The 13,782-nt window shown below is 34.0% G+C and overlaps 2 protein-coding genes across 4 annotated transcripts; one reads left to right on the plus strand and one right to left on the minus strand.

The window, feature by feature from the left end:
* The first annotated feature begins 222 nt into the window (after positions 1–222).
* Positions 223–4,876, plus strand: LOC139868142 (uncharacterized). Of its 2 annotated transcripts, none has more exons than XM_071856480.1 (8): positions 223–241; positions 1,093–1,174; positions 1,265–1,370; positions 1,460–1,642; positions 3,045–3,440; positions 3,936–4,025; positions 4,100–4,176; positions 4,500–4,876. In XM_071856480.1, the coding sequence occupies exons 2-7, from the start codon at positions 1,127–1,129 to the stop codon at positions 4,162–4,164; spliced, it is 888 nt and encodes a 295-aa protein (XP_071712581.1). In that variant the 5' UTR covers positions 223–241; positions 1,093–1,126; the 3' UTR covers positions 4,165–4,176; positions 4,500–4,876. The 2 variants fall into 2 exon arrangements, with proteins under 2 accessions (XP_071712581.1, XP_071712576.1); XM_071856475.1 differs by lacking the exon at positions 223–241 and adding an exon at positions 293–437.
* A 691-nt stretch (positions 4,877–5,567) lies between these two features.
* On the minus strand, positions 5,568–9,408 carry LOC139868150 (tubulin alpha-5 chain). Of its 2 annotated transcripts, XM_071856490.1 has the most exons (6): positions 9,277–9,408; positions 8,268–8,482; positions 7,940–8,139; positions 6,791–7,299; positions 5,994–6,114; positions 5,568–5,908 (listed from the first exon to the last, which is right to left on the minus strand). In XM_071856490.1, the coding sequence occupies exons 1-6, from the start codon at positions 9,387–9,389 to the stop codon at positions 5,759–5,761; spliced, it is 1,308 nt and encodes a 435-aa protein (XP_071712591.1). In that variant the 5' UTR covers positions 9,390–9,408; the 3' UTR covers positions 5,568–5,758. The 2 variants fall into 2 exon arrangements, with proteins under 2 accessions (XP_071712591.1, XP_071712585.1); XM_071856484.1 differs by having other exon boundaries at positions 5,568–6,114.
* Positions 9,409–13,782: the final 4,374 nt, after the last annotated feature.

The following is a 13,782-nucleotide window of genomic DNA, read 5'->3' on the forward strand; positions in this document are numbered from 1 at the left end:
AAAAATTGAAAATAAAATTATCTTAATTATCTGCTAAATAATTATGATGATAACTTAATTTATATTAATAAATTAATATAAATTATTATAATCACATGTGATGTACCGCATGTCAAATTATTATTAAAAAAAATTAATAATTAATTATAATGAATAATTAATAATTAATAATTAATAATCAATAATAATAAAATATTCTTCTTTGAAAAACTTTACCATTATCCATCTCCATCTTCTTCGGGTAAAATCTCATTCTTTGTTTCATTTTTATTTTTATTTTTATATTAATATAATCCCCTCTTATCTATGGATTCAAGTTCCTGATTCCTTGTGATGTATACATACATACATACATACATACATCATATATTCACATACGCACACTTGTTCAATTCACCTTATCAAAGATCAATACTTTGCATATTGTTTCCGTAAAGGTTTTTAATTTCTGTTACCCTTTTGATCTTATTGTGATTTTTGTATATATTTTTAGGGTTTTGGTATCTTGTTCATGTTTTCATTAAAAATTTTAAATTTTAATTTATGTTTAAAAATTGAAATAAAAATAATACGGAGTATATAACTTAGGGGCCATGTTTTTTGATCATTCAGTTCGTTGCTTGTTCTTGTATATTTACTTTTGTATAATCTTTAGTTTAATTTAATAAATTCTTGTGCTTTTAGGTTACTGAACTAATTTGAATTTATTGATGTACTATTAGACTAGGATCATCTATATGTAGTAGATTTATGCAATTTATCCCTCACCCCACATAATTACATGCTTTAATTTGTGTTCTCTTATATGTACAGTAAATAGAACCAACTAATCATGTTAATTGTTTACAATCAAGAAAAGGTCCACTTTTTAATATCAATTTTGACTTCAAATATTGATTGACTAGTTGAAAGCTTGTTGATTTTGTTTGTAAAACTGAAAAATTAAAGAGTATTAGGTTAAAACTGTAATGGAGATATAGGAGGCTACTAAATAATTGTGCTGTGTTGTGGTCAATCACATTTTTTTGTTGTGATATTCATTAAACGATTTACGAATTTAATCTTTTTTTTAATCTTTAACATGTGATGTAGATTTCTGTAGAAGTATTTTTGGAGTGTTGAGAAAATGTCGGGTGGGGAAGGCAGAAACGTATCGCCTAGCGATATACAAATGGTATGGTTTTCTAACAACTAGTAAATTTTAATTTTAATTTTAATCATGTTTATGATGGTCTAAACCTTGATTATGATCTATGGGCTTCAGATTCAGAATCTGATAGAACAATGTCTACCGTATTATATGACTCGTAAGCAAGTTATCGAGATTCTCTATCAGCAAGAAAAAATTGAGCCTAGTATTACAGAGCTTGGTATGTAATTTACAACCTTTTTGTTTGATAATTTGTATACGAATTCTATATTTTGTGTCGCTTCAACAATGTCTTTTTTTTTTAATAAGTTTGGCAGAAACTTGAAGAACAGAATCAAGAATTTTTTAGGGGATATCATTTGAGGTTGATGGTGAAAGATCAAATCATGGAATTTAATAAGCTGCTTGATAGGCAGGCTGCATTGATGCATCAATTAGGTCCAACAGGCGTTAATTTCCAACCTAAGTCTAACGGATCCCATATGCCACCAAGTAAGCTTATATAATGTTAGACTTTTACTTAAGATGACTAATTATGAAAAGTGTTTGAATCAAATACGATCTTTATCGACTATGAGATCCCTTTAGTATCTATGTATCAACAGATTTAGTTCAATCCGAGGTGTTTGCCATTGCTTTTCATCAAGGTTGCAAAAATTGCTACTCGTGGGGGAGTACTCGGTCGGGACTTTTAGGGAGTACTCGGTAACTTAGGAAGTACTTGGATGTTGACCAAGTTTGACTTTGACTGATTTTGACCAAGTTTTGACTGATTTTCCGAGTTTTTGCTGAGTTTTGATCTAATTTTGACCGATTTTCCGAGTAATTCTGAGTTTTGGTCCAGTTTGAACGAGTTTTGACCAAGTTTGATACCAAGTTTGATACCCGAGTTGCAAAAGCCAAGTACTCGCAGAGTAATTCCAAGTTCTGGAACACTGCTTTGCATAATTCACTAGTGATTATCTAAGTATTGCATTTTCATGTTGCAGATAATCAGTTTATAACGTTTGGGGTACACTGACACTGATTAGGGGTTTAAATAATTGGGCATATAATATCTTAGCGTATCTTGCTTTATCAAACGTAAAACAAGTCCTTACCTAACTTCCCAATTATTTACTATGATGTGACATGATATATTGCTGACATGGCACCTGTTATTCTGATGTGACATCATATTTTGCTGCCACATTATTAAAAAACGCCGTTAGTTGATTCAACGGTAACAAGGGACATCCAATAGCAAATTTTGGGAGTTTCGTACATACAATAGAAACTCTTTTAGTTTAAAACCTACATACAATAGCAAAAATGGTAGTGTTAAATACATTATGGTGTAACATGTCTTATATAACCATTGCAGGCTTGCCTCAGTGGTATCCCCAACCTTTTGTGTGGGGCTTGGGTTTAGGTGTCATGGGTTTGAGCCTAGCTCTGGCCATCCTATTAATCAATCTGCCTGGAATATGGAGCTCCCGATTCCAGATTTACCCTAGGGGGTTTTTCTCCCGGATCCATTCAGGATTCAAACCTGATCCACCTGCCTCTCGGGATGGTTTAAGGATTGGGTTCCTGCAATGCGATTCTGGTTTCCTCTCGAAAACGCATGTGCGTCGCGAAGGTGGTTAAGTAGGGTGGACTTGCCTTTAAAAAAAAAAAAATAATAAAAAAAAAAAATAAAAAAAATATGTCCTATATAATCAGTTTATTAGTGATTGCAACAATACTTTTTTTTTGGGGGGGAAACTTTTTATTACCATTATACCCCTCATTCAACCCCTAATGCTTTTAACCAAATTCTCACTATCGGTTTCTTTTGCCAAGAATCTGTTTAGATTATCGTTTTTGGTCAAATTGCTTATTAGTTCTTATTATTGGTTTTGCTTTTTCCAAGTGCACCAAAACTATACGGCCGAAAATACCGGTATAGCACCGAAGACCGAAAACGTGACCAATTTCTCAAGAGGATTTAACAATTGCGGACTTCCGACACCCAATATGTTAGCGACTCACAACTCAAACGTTGGAATTACAAATGGTGTTTCAGTGAAAACCGAATCCAATTATATTAATAATAATTCAAGCTTCATTTACGGGCCTGATGGTAATGTTCTGGATACGAGGCCTACAATCGGAGATGCATCGGTTTCGTCTTTTAGTTGCTTAGAGTCTGACCCGAACCAGTTGAACGGAACACTACTCAATGACAGTTCTTTGTTTGGTTTGTTGGGTCCCATGTCTCAAAACTTTGGTCTATCAGAGTCGACTGCTGACTTCACTAATAGTTCTGGTACGGATTTGTGTATATCACTGTTTCTACGTATAGCTTGAGGTGGCAATATTGACCCGTCACATATTAATGGGATGATTGGGTTGTGTTTTATTTTGAATTGGTCAATTATGAAAGTTAGATACAAGGAAAAAGGGTCAGAGAGGTAAATGGCCTTAAGTTTCTCAATGCATTTAGTTGCATAAAAGTGAGTTTTGTTACCCAAAAATTATTCTTGAAAAACAAGAGTACGATTTTTTCCAAAAAAAAAATAAAAATCACTTAAAGAATTTCTTTGTAACCAAACGCACACTTACTTTGTTGTTTTCCAAAGATTTCGACTACTATTTCAATCATAATTAACACATAAAGCGTTCACATTTTTTAAAAAGTGGACCAAAAACGGTGTGTGGATCAACCCAGCCCGATTCAACGTGTACTAAAATGGACAAATACTGTCCAGCTTTAGCATATAGTCTTGATATATTTTCGATTAATGTTGGTATTATTTTTCAGACATGCTAGACAGCTTTTCTAGGTCTGCGTTTTTGTCGTCAGATCGAGACAATTTCTTGGATTCTCATAGTAGTACGGTAGATCATCAAGGTACGATCTTTTACGGTTACCAATTTTTCTTTTTTATTCGAAAGACGGTTGTTAACATACATATTGTATTTCAGGTGATAATAAGAGGGTTGACATACCAGAAAACTTAGGTTATGAAGATTTCGGCAGTGAATCATAGAACAATCAAATGGTATTATTCTTGATTTAGTTCTAAATTTTGATTTGATTATCTTGTGTTTACATTTGCATAAAAATTTGACTGTCTGATGATTTGTACTTGGAGTTGCAATAGTTAGTTTAATGTTTGGGTGAATAAGTTCTATTCATTAATTTTTCATCCCATGGTGTCGTAATCTTATAATTACTTTCATACAACACATACATACGCCCCCTAAATCGTTACCAATTAGACCCTACTTGTCGTTAATGAAAAATACCATCTTGGCACCATGTTCGCGTTTAACGCTGTTTGGTTAACTTTTTCTCATCGTATGATTGCTTGTATTGTTGCAGGTCAAACTACTTTCGTAGGACATTAATCGTTGTAAATAACTTGTGAAATTGGAGACTTGAGGTATTGTAGATTGGTGTGTGCAATGCAGGGGTAATAATCAATGTTGAGAATGTGTTTAAGGGGGTTAAATACCATAATAATAATAATAATAATAAATATTGATTAAAGTTAATCTATTTTATACATGGAATGCTAATGAATATGATCACTCCCCCTTGTTAGAATTTGGTCTAGGATATGACAAATGAACTTTTGATCGTTGTAAATTACATTCTGCAGAAGATAATTTATGGGTGTTTATGTTTCTCTTTTGATGTTTTTGAATCTTAAACAAGATGTTTAAACATTGTGTTTATCAAAGTTCCAGTTACTGTAATTGTACGTATATGACATTTTTTTTTTTTTTTAATTCTGTAAGTTGTATATATATGACATTTTAAAACTTATGTGGTTGCTAGAATTCATATGAATATGGATATTTGGTTGTCCAATCGCACTGGTAAAGTCGTGCGGTTTTCTAAAGTCCGTTTTTCAAGCCGATTTTCAAGCAAAAAATCGGCATTGAGAAATAAGAGTACGAGTAACTTGTTTAGAGAGGTCAATCCTTCGGGTACTTAGTTTAGTGGTTTTGTTTTCTGTGCGGTTGGTTTAAGAGGTCTGTTTAGCTAGGTGCTTTTGTTGAGCTTGTTCTCTTTGTTTGTTTCGTTAGTTTGTTAGGTTATGGCCTTGTTGTTGTTGTCCGGGTTATTCCGTTTTATTTGTATGCGGGTTTCTTTCATCAAACATCGTTTGACGAAAGGTGTCTTGTTTCTTAACACAGTTTGTTTTTCTGCAAAAAAAAATAAAGTGAAAATGCAATTTGCAACCATCTTAAGAAACCATGTACAACCAACAAGCTCCTTCACGTATGGTACATGTTTCTTCGGATGTCGGTGTGCGCTATGTGGAAGCTCTTTTCAAATGTGGGCACGGTTCCAACCTATTCAGTAGGTTCGATAGAAAACACTCATTTTGAGTATTTGCGGCCTTGCCTATATACACCTTTTCTAGAGGAAACCATGTACATATAAAACATGATGTGTTGCATTTCTTGCACTTTATGATCTCCATATCATCAATCAACATGACATTATATACGCGAAAGTTTTAGAACCCGTCAAATGTTTCAAACATATTTCGTGTCACAACAACACACACTACACGCAACAAAGTTTAACAACAAAAAGATGATTAGACAATAATGTATGCACTTCAATCTTCAAGCCATAAATCCACAAAATAAAGTTTCTTCACAGTTAGCACTCATCTTCGTCACCGTCACCTTCATCGTCACCACCTTCTGCACCAACTTCTTCATAATCTTTCTCGAGAGCCGCAAGATCTTCACGAGCTTCTGAAAACTCACCTTCTTCCATACCTTCACCGACGTACCAATGAACAAACGCCCTTTTGGCATACATTAGGTCAAACTTGTGATCAATACGCGAAAAGACTTCTGCAACTGCTGTATTATTGCTGATCATGCACACGGCTCGTTGCACCTTAGCTAGATCGCCACCTGGTACAACTGTTGGTGGCTGATAATTTATACCACACTTGAAACCAGTTGGGCACCTGTTCAAATTTAGAATCTCAATTCAGTTATCCGATTACCGTTTTTTCAGAATTCATTCAATTTATTTAATTAAACATTTAAAGAGGTATCTAAAAAAACAACCAACTTCACAAGACTTACTTATTTACCAGTTTTTGCTGTATTTAAACCATTTTTTGTAAAATGTGATATGTTGTGGAATCCTTAGAAATTGAGTTTGATCATATACAATGTTGCTCTTTTTTCTGAATTTGCCATTTTTGGCACACACAAAAAAATAAATAGATAAAAGTTGACTTTTTTGTTGCAAACTTGACTTTTTCGTTATAAATTGACTGTGTGCAAAATGCCAGACTATTTCTTTGCAAAAGATGTTGACTTTTGACATATCCAAAAAAGGGAACTTTTGATGGCATTTGGTTGGAAGATAAAATTAAACGCTTTGGGTCATTTTGGGTGTGTTTAGTTTATGGGAGTGAGGGAATGGGTTTCATTTCCATAAAAAATGTTTGCTTAACTGGTTTAGTATTCAAAAATAGGAATCAAACCCGTGTAAGGTGGGTATGAAAACCCATTTTCCTTTCACTTTTGAAGCCTATTCCCAATTTCAAACCAAACACTAATTTATAAAGTTTCAAAACTATAAATCGAGTAATTGAAAATCAAGAAGTAACTAATTATTTGTTAATTTCTTACCAGTCAACAAACTGAACAGTCCTCTTGGTCTTAATCGTCGCGACAGCCGCATTAACATCTTTAGGTACAACATCACCCCGATACATCAAACAACACGCCATGTACTTACCATGTCTCGGGTCACATTTAGCCATCATATTTGCAGGCTCGAACACTGCATTCGTGATTTCAGGTACCGATAGCTGCTCGTGGTACGCCTTTTCAGCTGAAATAACAGGGGCATATGAAGAAAGCATGAAATGAATACGAGGGTATGGCACGAGGTTAGTCTGGAACTCGGTTATATCGACATTAATCGCTCCATCAAACCGTAGAGAAGTTGTCAATGATGATACGATTTGAGATATTAGTCTGTTTAAGTTGGTATATGTTGGTCTTTCGATGTCTAACGATCTCCTGCAGATGTCGTAAATAGCTTCGTTGTCTAATAGGACTGCAACATCTGTATGTTCTAGAAGAGCGTGTGTAGAGAGAACGCTGTTGTAAGGTTCAACGACTGCAGTTGACACCTACAAATCAATAAATAGGTTAGCATACGGTGTAATCACGATTACTATTGTAAAAAAGCCCGATTACTCCCGATTATTCCTTTTTTAAGAATATTTTGATTTGATTTTCCAAATTCCGTGTAATTAATCGGTCAACGTCGGTTAATGCCTGGTCCAAATCGGATTTGTTGGTCAAAGTAGGTCAAAGTAGGTCAAAGTCAAATTTGGTCAACATTTTAATATGAATTTAAACGAGAATTTTAATGTTTTTGAACATATGAACGATTATGTTATGTTTATAGATAATTATGTTCAAGTATATGTTTATGTTTGTGGTTTTTTTCTATATTTACAGCCTTACAGGTATATGTTAAAACTTATTACTATGTAATTGTGTATAGTCCAATGTGAATAATCCCCGATTAATTTTTCCGAGTACTCCCCGAGTAGCAACCTTGATCACGATATGGGTCAATTTGGCCAAGAAAGATAGCGGGTTCGACCAAGTTTTTATTTTAGCGCGCCCATTTGAGATTTGAGTTCTATTGCACTAAAAATGGGGGTAGAAGATGGTGTTTGTATATCCGTATATTGTTTGAAGTTACCATAAAATGCGAAATTTACTATCAAAACGGACATCAACAGTTTGCAGAATAATCACCTGCGGAGAAGGGTAGATGGTAAAACCGAGCTTTGACTTTTTTCCGTAGTCAACAGATAAGCGTTCCAACAACAACGATCCCAAACCAGATCCCGTACCTCCACCAACAGCGTTGAACACTAAAAAACCTTGCAAGCCGGTACAGTTATCTGCTAACTTACGTACTCGATCAAGACAAAGGTCAACGATATCCTTACCAACTGCAAGTCAAACAATACAATTTTGGGTACAATTTGACACATTCATAAACACTTAACCAAAAAAAAAAAAAAAAAAACTTGTTTATCTTAATATCATTTTTTTTTTAAGTGTTGAATCTTGTAAGTACCTGTATAATGACCTCTAGCAAAGTTATTAGCAGCATCTTCCTTTCCTGAAATAAGCTGCTCGGGATGGAACAGCTGGCGATACGTCCCGGTTCTAACTTCATCAATAACGGTTGGTTCGAGATCAACAAATATTGCTCTCGGGACGTGTTTTCCAGCACTCGTCTCGCTAAAGAACGTGTTGAATGCATCGTGTGCTACACCAACTGTTGTGTCACTACATAAAGATTAAATCTTTTTAGCTAAAATGACATTTGTTATATGTACACAACCTATTTTTGTTATATACACAACCATCATGCTTTACAGTATTGTACTGTACAACACCGTAAAGCATGATGGTTGTGTACATAACAAAAGTAGGTTGTGTACATATCACTCCCCATCTTGGGGCACTGTGGACTTACAGCTTCTACGATAAGCAAGTGAATGGAGCCGGTGCGTGGCGAACGGAACGGCCCCATTCACTTGCTTATCATAGAAGCTGTAAGTACACACTGCCCCACAACTATGAATAGTATAGTGGGGTTGAAAGACAAGAGTGCCCGCCCCTTCTTTCTCAAGTAGGCTACTTTTTCCGGAACTTAAAACAGTAAATAAAGTCAGAATATACTTACAATTATATACTACATTATTAAGACAAAAAAAAAAAAAAAAAAAATCAATAACAATTATCCAGATATGGAACTATCAAACCTTAATAGTAACTTATATTTCATGAATCATCGAAAAGATTATAATTATAATTATAATTATAATCATACATATAAAAGGGGTGAAAGCAGCAAAGTTTGCAGTTGCTTATAAAATGAAACAAGACTAAGATATCATCATTATCAAACAACAACCACCATTCTGATATATGGGAATCATAAACCCCAATAGTAATAGTAAACATATATTACAAGAATCATCAAAAAGATAAAAAAATTTAATCATAAAGACAAAAGGGGTTATCTTAAACAGTATATAAAGTTGCTAAAAAATTAAAAATTAAATAAATAAAATTACCTAGGCATCATGCCATCAGGCTGGATTCCATGCTCAAGGCAATAGAGTTCCCAACAAGAGTTACCAACTTGAATTCCAGCTTGCCCTATGTGTATACTTATGATCTCCCTCATATTTTTTTTTTTTTTTTTTTTTTTGGTATCTGAATTTAAGAATTTTTTTCCCCTTATGGATGCTTGAAAAATGAAAAGTCTGATTGTACTTTTGGTTGTGTAGAATTATTGACTAATTATTCTAGACTTATAAAAAAATTGGTTGTTTCGCTGTCTCTAGAATTATGAAAGTCATGTTTTTTTCTTGATTTATTTAGTTTTGTTTTGGGAAAAATATATGAAAATACATTCAACTTTTATTAAATTCTTATGGTATGCATTCAATTTTTAGATCTCCTATTGTAAGCATTCAACTTTTAAATTTCTCCTATTGTATGCATTTAACCTGTCATAACAGATAACTTATAAGTCACCACAATTTCAAAATTACATCATTGGTCCCTCATGTTTTTAAACTCTAATTTCAATGGTCCCTTACACAAAACATTTCATATTCATCCATTATTCATCATCCATTTACAGATGTGAACAACCGATTTCAACATCCAGCCTCGCCTTCAACATCCAACACCTCACCTTCAACATCCAGTCTCACCATGGTCATCATCACTTTCATAAAAAATTCCCTCTTTCACTTAAAAACCAAAATGATATCAATTTTGTTAATCTGAAAAAGAAAATATAAACTTACATAAATCTGAAAACAGAGAGTTCAAACCCAGTGCATTCATACAGTAAGTTCATGTCCAAAAGATGATAATAATTACACAAATTCAACATTTTTATACACTTACAAATTTCTTCAACTCATAGATCAAGTAACTCCAATGGAGGGCTTGCGATGGTATCCTCTTTGTATCAAAAATGGCCGCGACTGTAGCTCTGATCATCTTCACCATCGATTACGATCATCAAGCACGACGATTGATGGTTCAGACACCTTCAAACACCTTTCATCTTCATCGCAAAGCCCTAAAATTCAAAGTAAAAATCGAACCCAAGTTTAGATCTGAGATGGAAATGGTAAAACACCTCGGAATCAAATACGCCACCCTCGGTCAACATCTTGTCACCTACAGCGGCTACAGCGGCTAATGATGACAGGAAAGCTTCACCGTTTTTTTTCTTATTATTTGTGTTGGGCTTGCGATGGTATCCTCTTTGTATCAAAAATGGCCGCGACTGTAGCTCTGATCATCTTCACCATCGATTACGATCATCAAGCACGACGATTGATGGTTCAGACACCTTCAAACACCTTTCATCTTCATCGCAAAGCCCTAAAATCCAAAGTAAAAATCGAACCCAAGTTTAGATCTGAGATGGAAATGGTAAAACACCTCGGAATCAAATACGCCGCCCTCGGTCAACATCTTGTCACCTACAGCGGCTACAGCGGCTAATGATGACAGGAAAGCTTCACCGTTTTTTTTTCATATTATTTGTGTTGGGTTATTCTTTGTATCAAAAATGGCCACGACTGTAGCTCTGATCATCTTCACCATCGATTACGATCATCAAGCACGACGATTGATGGTTCAGACACCTTCAAACACCTTTCTTCTTCATCGCAAAGCCCTAAAATCCAAAGTAAAATTCGAACCCAAGTTTAGATCTGAGATGGAAATGGTAAAACACCTCGGAATCAAATACGCCGCCCTCGGTCAACATCTTGTCACCTACAGCGGCTACAGCGGCTAATGATGATAGGAAAGCTTCACCGTTTTTTTTCTCTTATTATTTGTCATAATAGATAACTTATAGGTCACCACAATTTCAAAATTACATCATTGGTCCCTCATGTTTTTAAACTCTAATTTCATTGGTCCCTTACACAAAACATTTCATATTCATCCATTATTCATCATCCATTTACAGATATGAACAACCGACTTCAACATCCAGCCTCGCCTTCAACATCCAACACCTCACCTTCAACATCCAGTCTCACCATGGTCATCATCACTTTCATTAAAAATTCCCTCTTTCACTTAAAAACCAAAATGATATCAATTTTGTTAATCTGAAAAAGAAAATATAAACTTACATAAATCTGAAAATAGAAAGTTCAAACCCAGTGCATTCTTACAGTAAGTTCATGTCCAAAAGATGATAATAATTACACAAATTCAACATTTTTATACACTTACAAATTTCTTCAACTCATAGATCAAGTAACTCCAATGGAGGGCTTGCGATGGTATCCTCTTTGTATCAAAAATGGCCGCGACTGTAGCTCTAATCATCTTCACCATCGATTACGATCATCAAGCACGACGATTGATGGTTCAGACACCTTCAAACACCTTTCATCTTCATCGCAAAGCCCTAAAATCCAAAGTAAAAATCGAACCCAAGTTTAGATCTGAGATGGAAATGGTAAAACACCTCGGAATCAAATACGCCGCCCTCGGTCAACATCTTGTCACCTACAGCGGCTACAGCGGCTAATGATGACAGGAAAGCTTCACCGTTTTTTTTTCTTATTATTTGTGTTGGGTTATTCTTGAAATTTAATTGAATACCCATTTGTATAAAGTTGAGTCTTTGTTCATGGAAGCAACTATTCATCTCAAATAGTTGATTTCTTGATTTGGCACCTCTTTAATCGTGTACGGAGCATCATTTTCTGAATACTTGTGACAACTGATTATCTTGAAGATATTTTCTAGATTTATTGTGTTTAAAATTACCCTTAGATATGAGTAATTAGGCTCAATTCTTAGGGTTTACGAAAGTGGACTGATGAATGAATGAAGATGCAATTTTTTTGTAATTGAAGAAGGTGTATATATAGGTTTTGAAATTGAAGATGTATAACATGCTTTTGAAATTGAATAAATGGGTTTATTTTTTATTTTTTATTTTTTATTTGAAAGGCAATTAATTCATTCCACAATAAACATTACAGAAGGAACCTGCACAAGCAGGATATATGCCTGGCTCTGTATAAAAATACTAAACGAAACTAGGGCTAGGATACAGTTTGATTCTATAATACACGACATCAATACATGAAACAGAACAGGGGGATGATGAGGGAGCATCCTTATCACGAGTACAAGCTAGGAGAAACACGATATTGGATTTGATAACCACCGTAACCAATCCACCGATCTTCCTTTAATCCTTCTAGAAATCCATTCGAAAGATTTGACTTAAATATCATTTAGAGCCATCGGACCGTTCCATGATGAGTTTTTGAAAATCTTTTGATTCCGATTTTTCCAAATGAGATAGCCACATGACCACTCTACCGCCTGCCACACTTTAGCTTGAAGGGGCATCAACACTTGCGTCGATCTTCCAAGAAACATTTCACTAATGTTAAGGTTCGACACGTGGGTGAAGCCCCACCATTTATACACTTTCTCCCAAACTTCCATAACATGATTGCATAAGACAAAAGAATGTTCCACCGACTCTATATCGTTTTTACATAAAGGACAAAGTAACGAGTCGAGGTCCAAACCTCGCTTGTCTAGTTCCACACGAAAGACCAATCTTCTCAACCTTGCTCTCCAAATAAAAATCTCGATCTTTTTCGGGACAAGTTGATTATGTAGCGTCTCGATGTGAAGCGAATCCCTTCATTAATCTTTTCCTCAATTTTTTCTTTGAGTGCGTTGGTTGTAAATTTACCATTTGATGACATGCTCCAACTCCATGAATCGTCAGCCTCACTGTTTCTATAAACAAAGGAATGTATTAAATTTGATAAATTTTCTAGCTCACCCAATGCTCGACCCGAAGGTGTTCTGACCCAATTCCACGATCCCAAACAGCAGCCTTCACCTTGAATGACCCTTTCCAGTACCACATGTGACGACCCGAAAATTTCCGACCAAATTTAAACTTAATCTCTATATGATTTCGACATGATAAGCAAGTTCATTTAATTGAATCTCAAAATATTGAACTGTTGTTATACATTCAAATTACCCTTTGACTATTTCCGACGATTCACGAACAACTATTTGTAAATAGGTATGTATATATTTAAAATATATATATATATATATATATATATATATATATATATATATATATATATATATATATATATATATTATGATTTGAAATTTAATTTATGATGTAATTGTTAGAAAAATAATTATGTAAAAATAATAATTATTATTTAAAATATATCTCTATATATAAATAAAGTATATTAAAAGAAAATATTAAATAATTGTAATACTCATTTTGTGTTTCGATTGATATTAAGCAAGTTAAATTCAAACTATTGTAATTTTAAAATAAAAGGAGATACGAAAATGATATCTATAAATTTTAGACTTACTAAAATTATATTTAGGACTTAGTTATTAAATTTCAACACTTTTTATATTTTATCCATAAATGAGAGGGACAGTTGATGTAATTTTCATTCAACCAATTTATGATCAAATTTTATACCATAATAACCAAAACAAATAAAATTATTTAATTT

Source organism: Rutidosis leptorrhynchoides, chromosome 1, assembly GCF_046630445.1.
Source record: "Rutidosis leptorrhynchoides isolate AG116_Rl617_1_P2 chromosome 1, CSIRO_AGI_Rlap_v1, whole genome shotgun sequence".
NCBI classification, from domain to species: Eukaryota; Viridiplantae; Streptophyta; class Magnoliopsida; order Asterales; family Asteraceae; genus Rutidosis; species Rutidosis leptorrhynchoides.

Excerpts from the sequence above, each read along its gene's own strand:
- LOC139868142 (XM_071856480.1), top strand. The coding sequence starts at position 1,127 with ATGTCGGGTGGGGAAGGCAGAAACGTATCGCCTAGCGATATACAAATG. Across the intron at positions 1,371-1,459 it reads GCCTAGTATTACAGAGCTTG|TTTGGCAGAAACTTGAAGAA; the intron begins GTATGTAATTTA and ends TTTTTTAATAAG. Across the intron at positions 4,026-4,099 it reads TAGTACGGTAGATCATCAAG|GTGATAATAAGAGGGTTGAC; the intron begins GTACGATCTTTT and ends ATTGTATTTCAG.
- LOC139868150 (XM_071856484.1), bottom strand. The coding sequence starts at position 9,389 with ATGAGGGAGATCATAAGTATACACATAGGGCAAGCTGGAATTCAAGTT. Across the intron at positions 8,483-9,276 it reads CCTGATGGCATGATGCCTAG|TGACACAACAGTTGGTGTAG; the intron begins GTAATTTTATTT and ends ATCTTTATGTAG. Across the intron at positions 6,115-6,790 it reads ACTGTTCAGTTTGTTGACTG|GTGCCCAACTGGTTTCAAGT; the intron begins GTAAGAAATTAA and ends AAATTTGAACAG.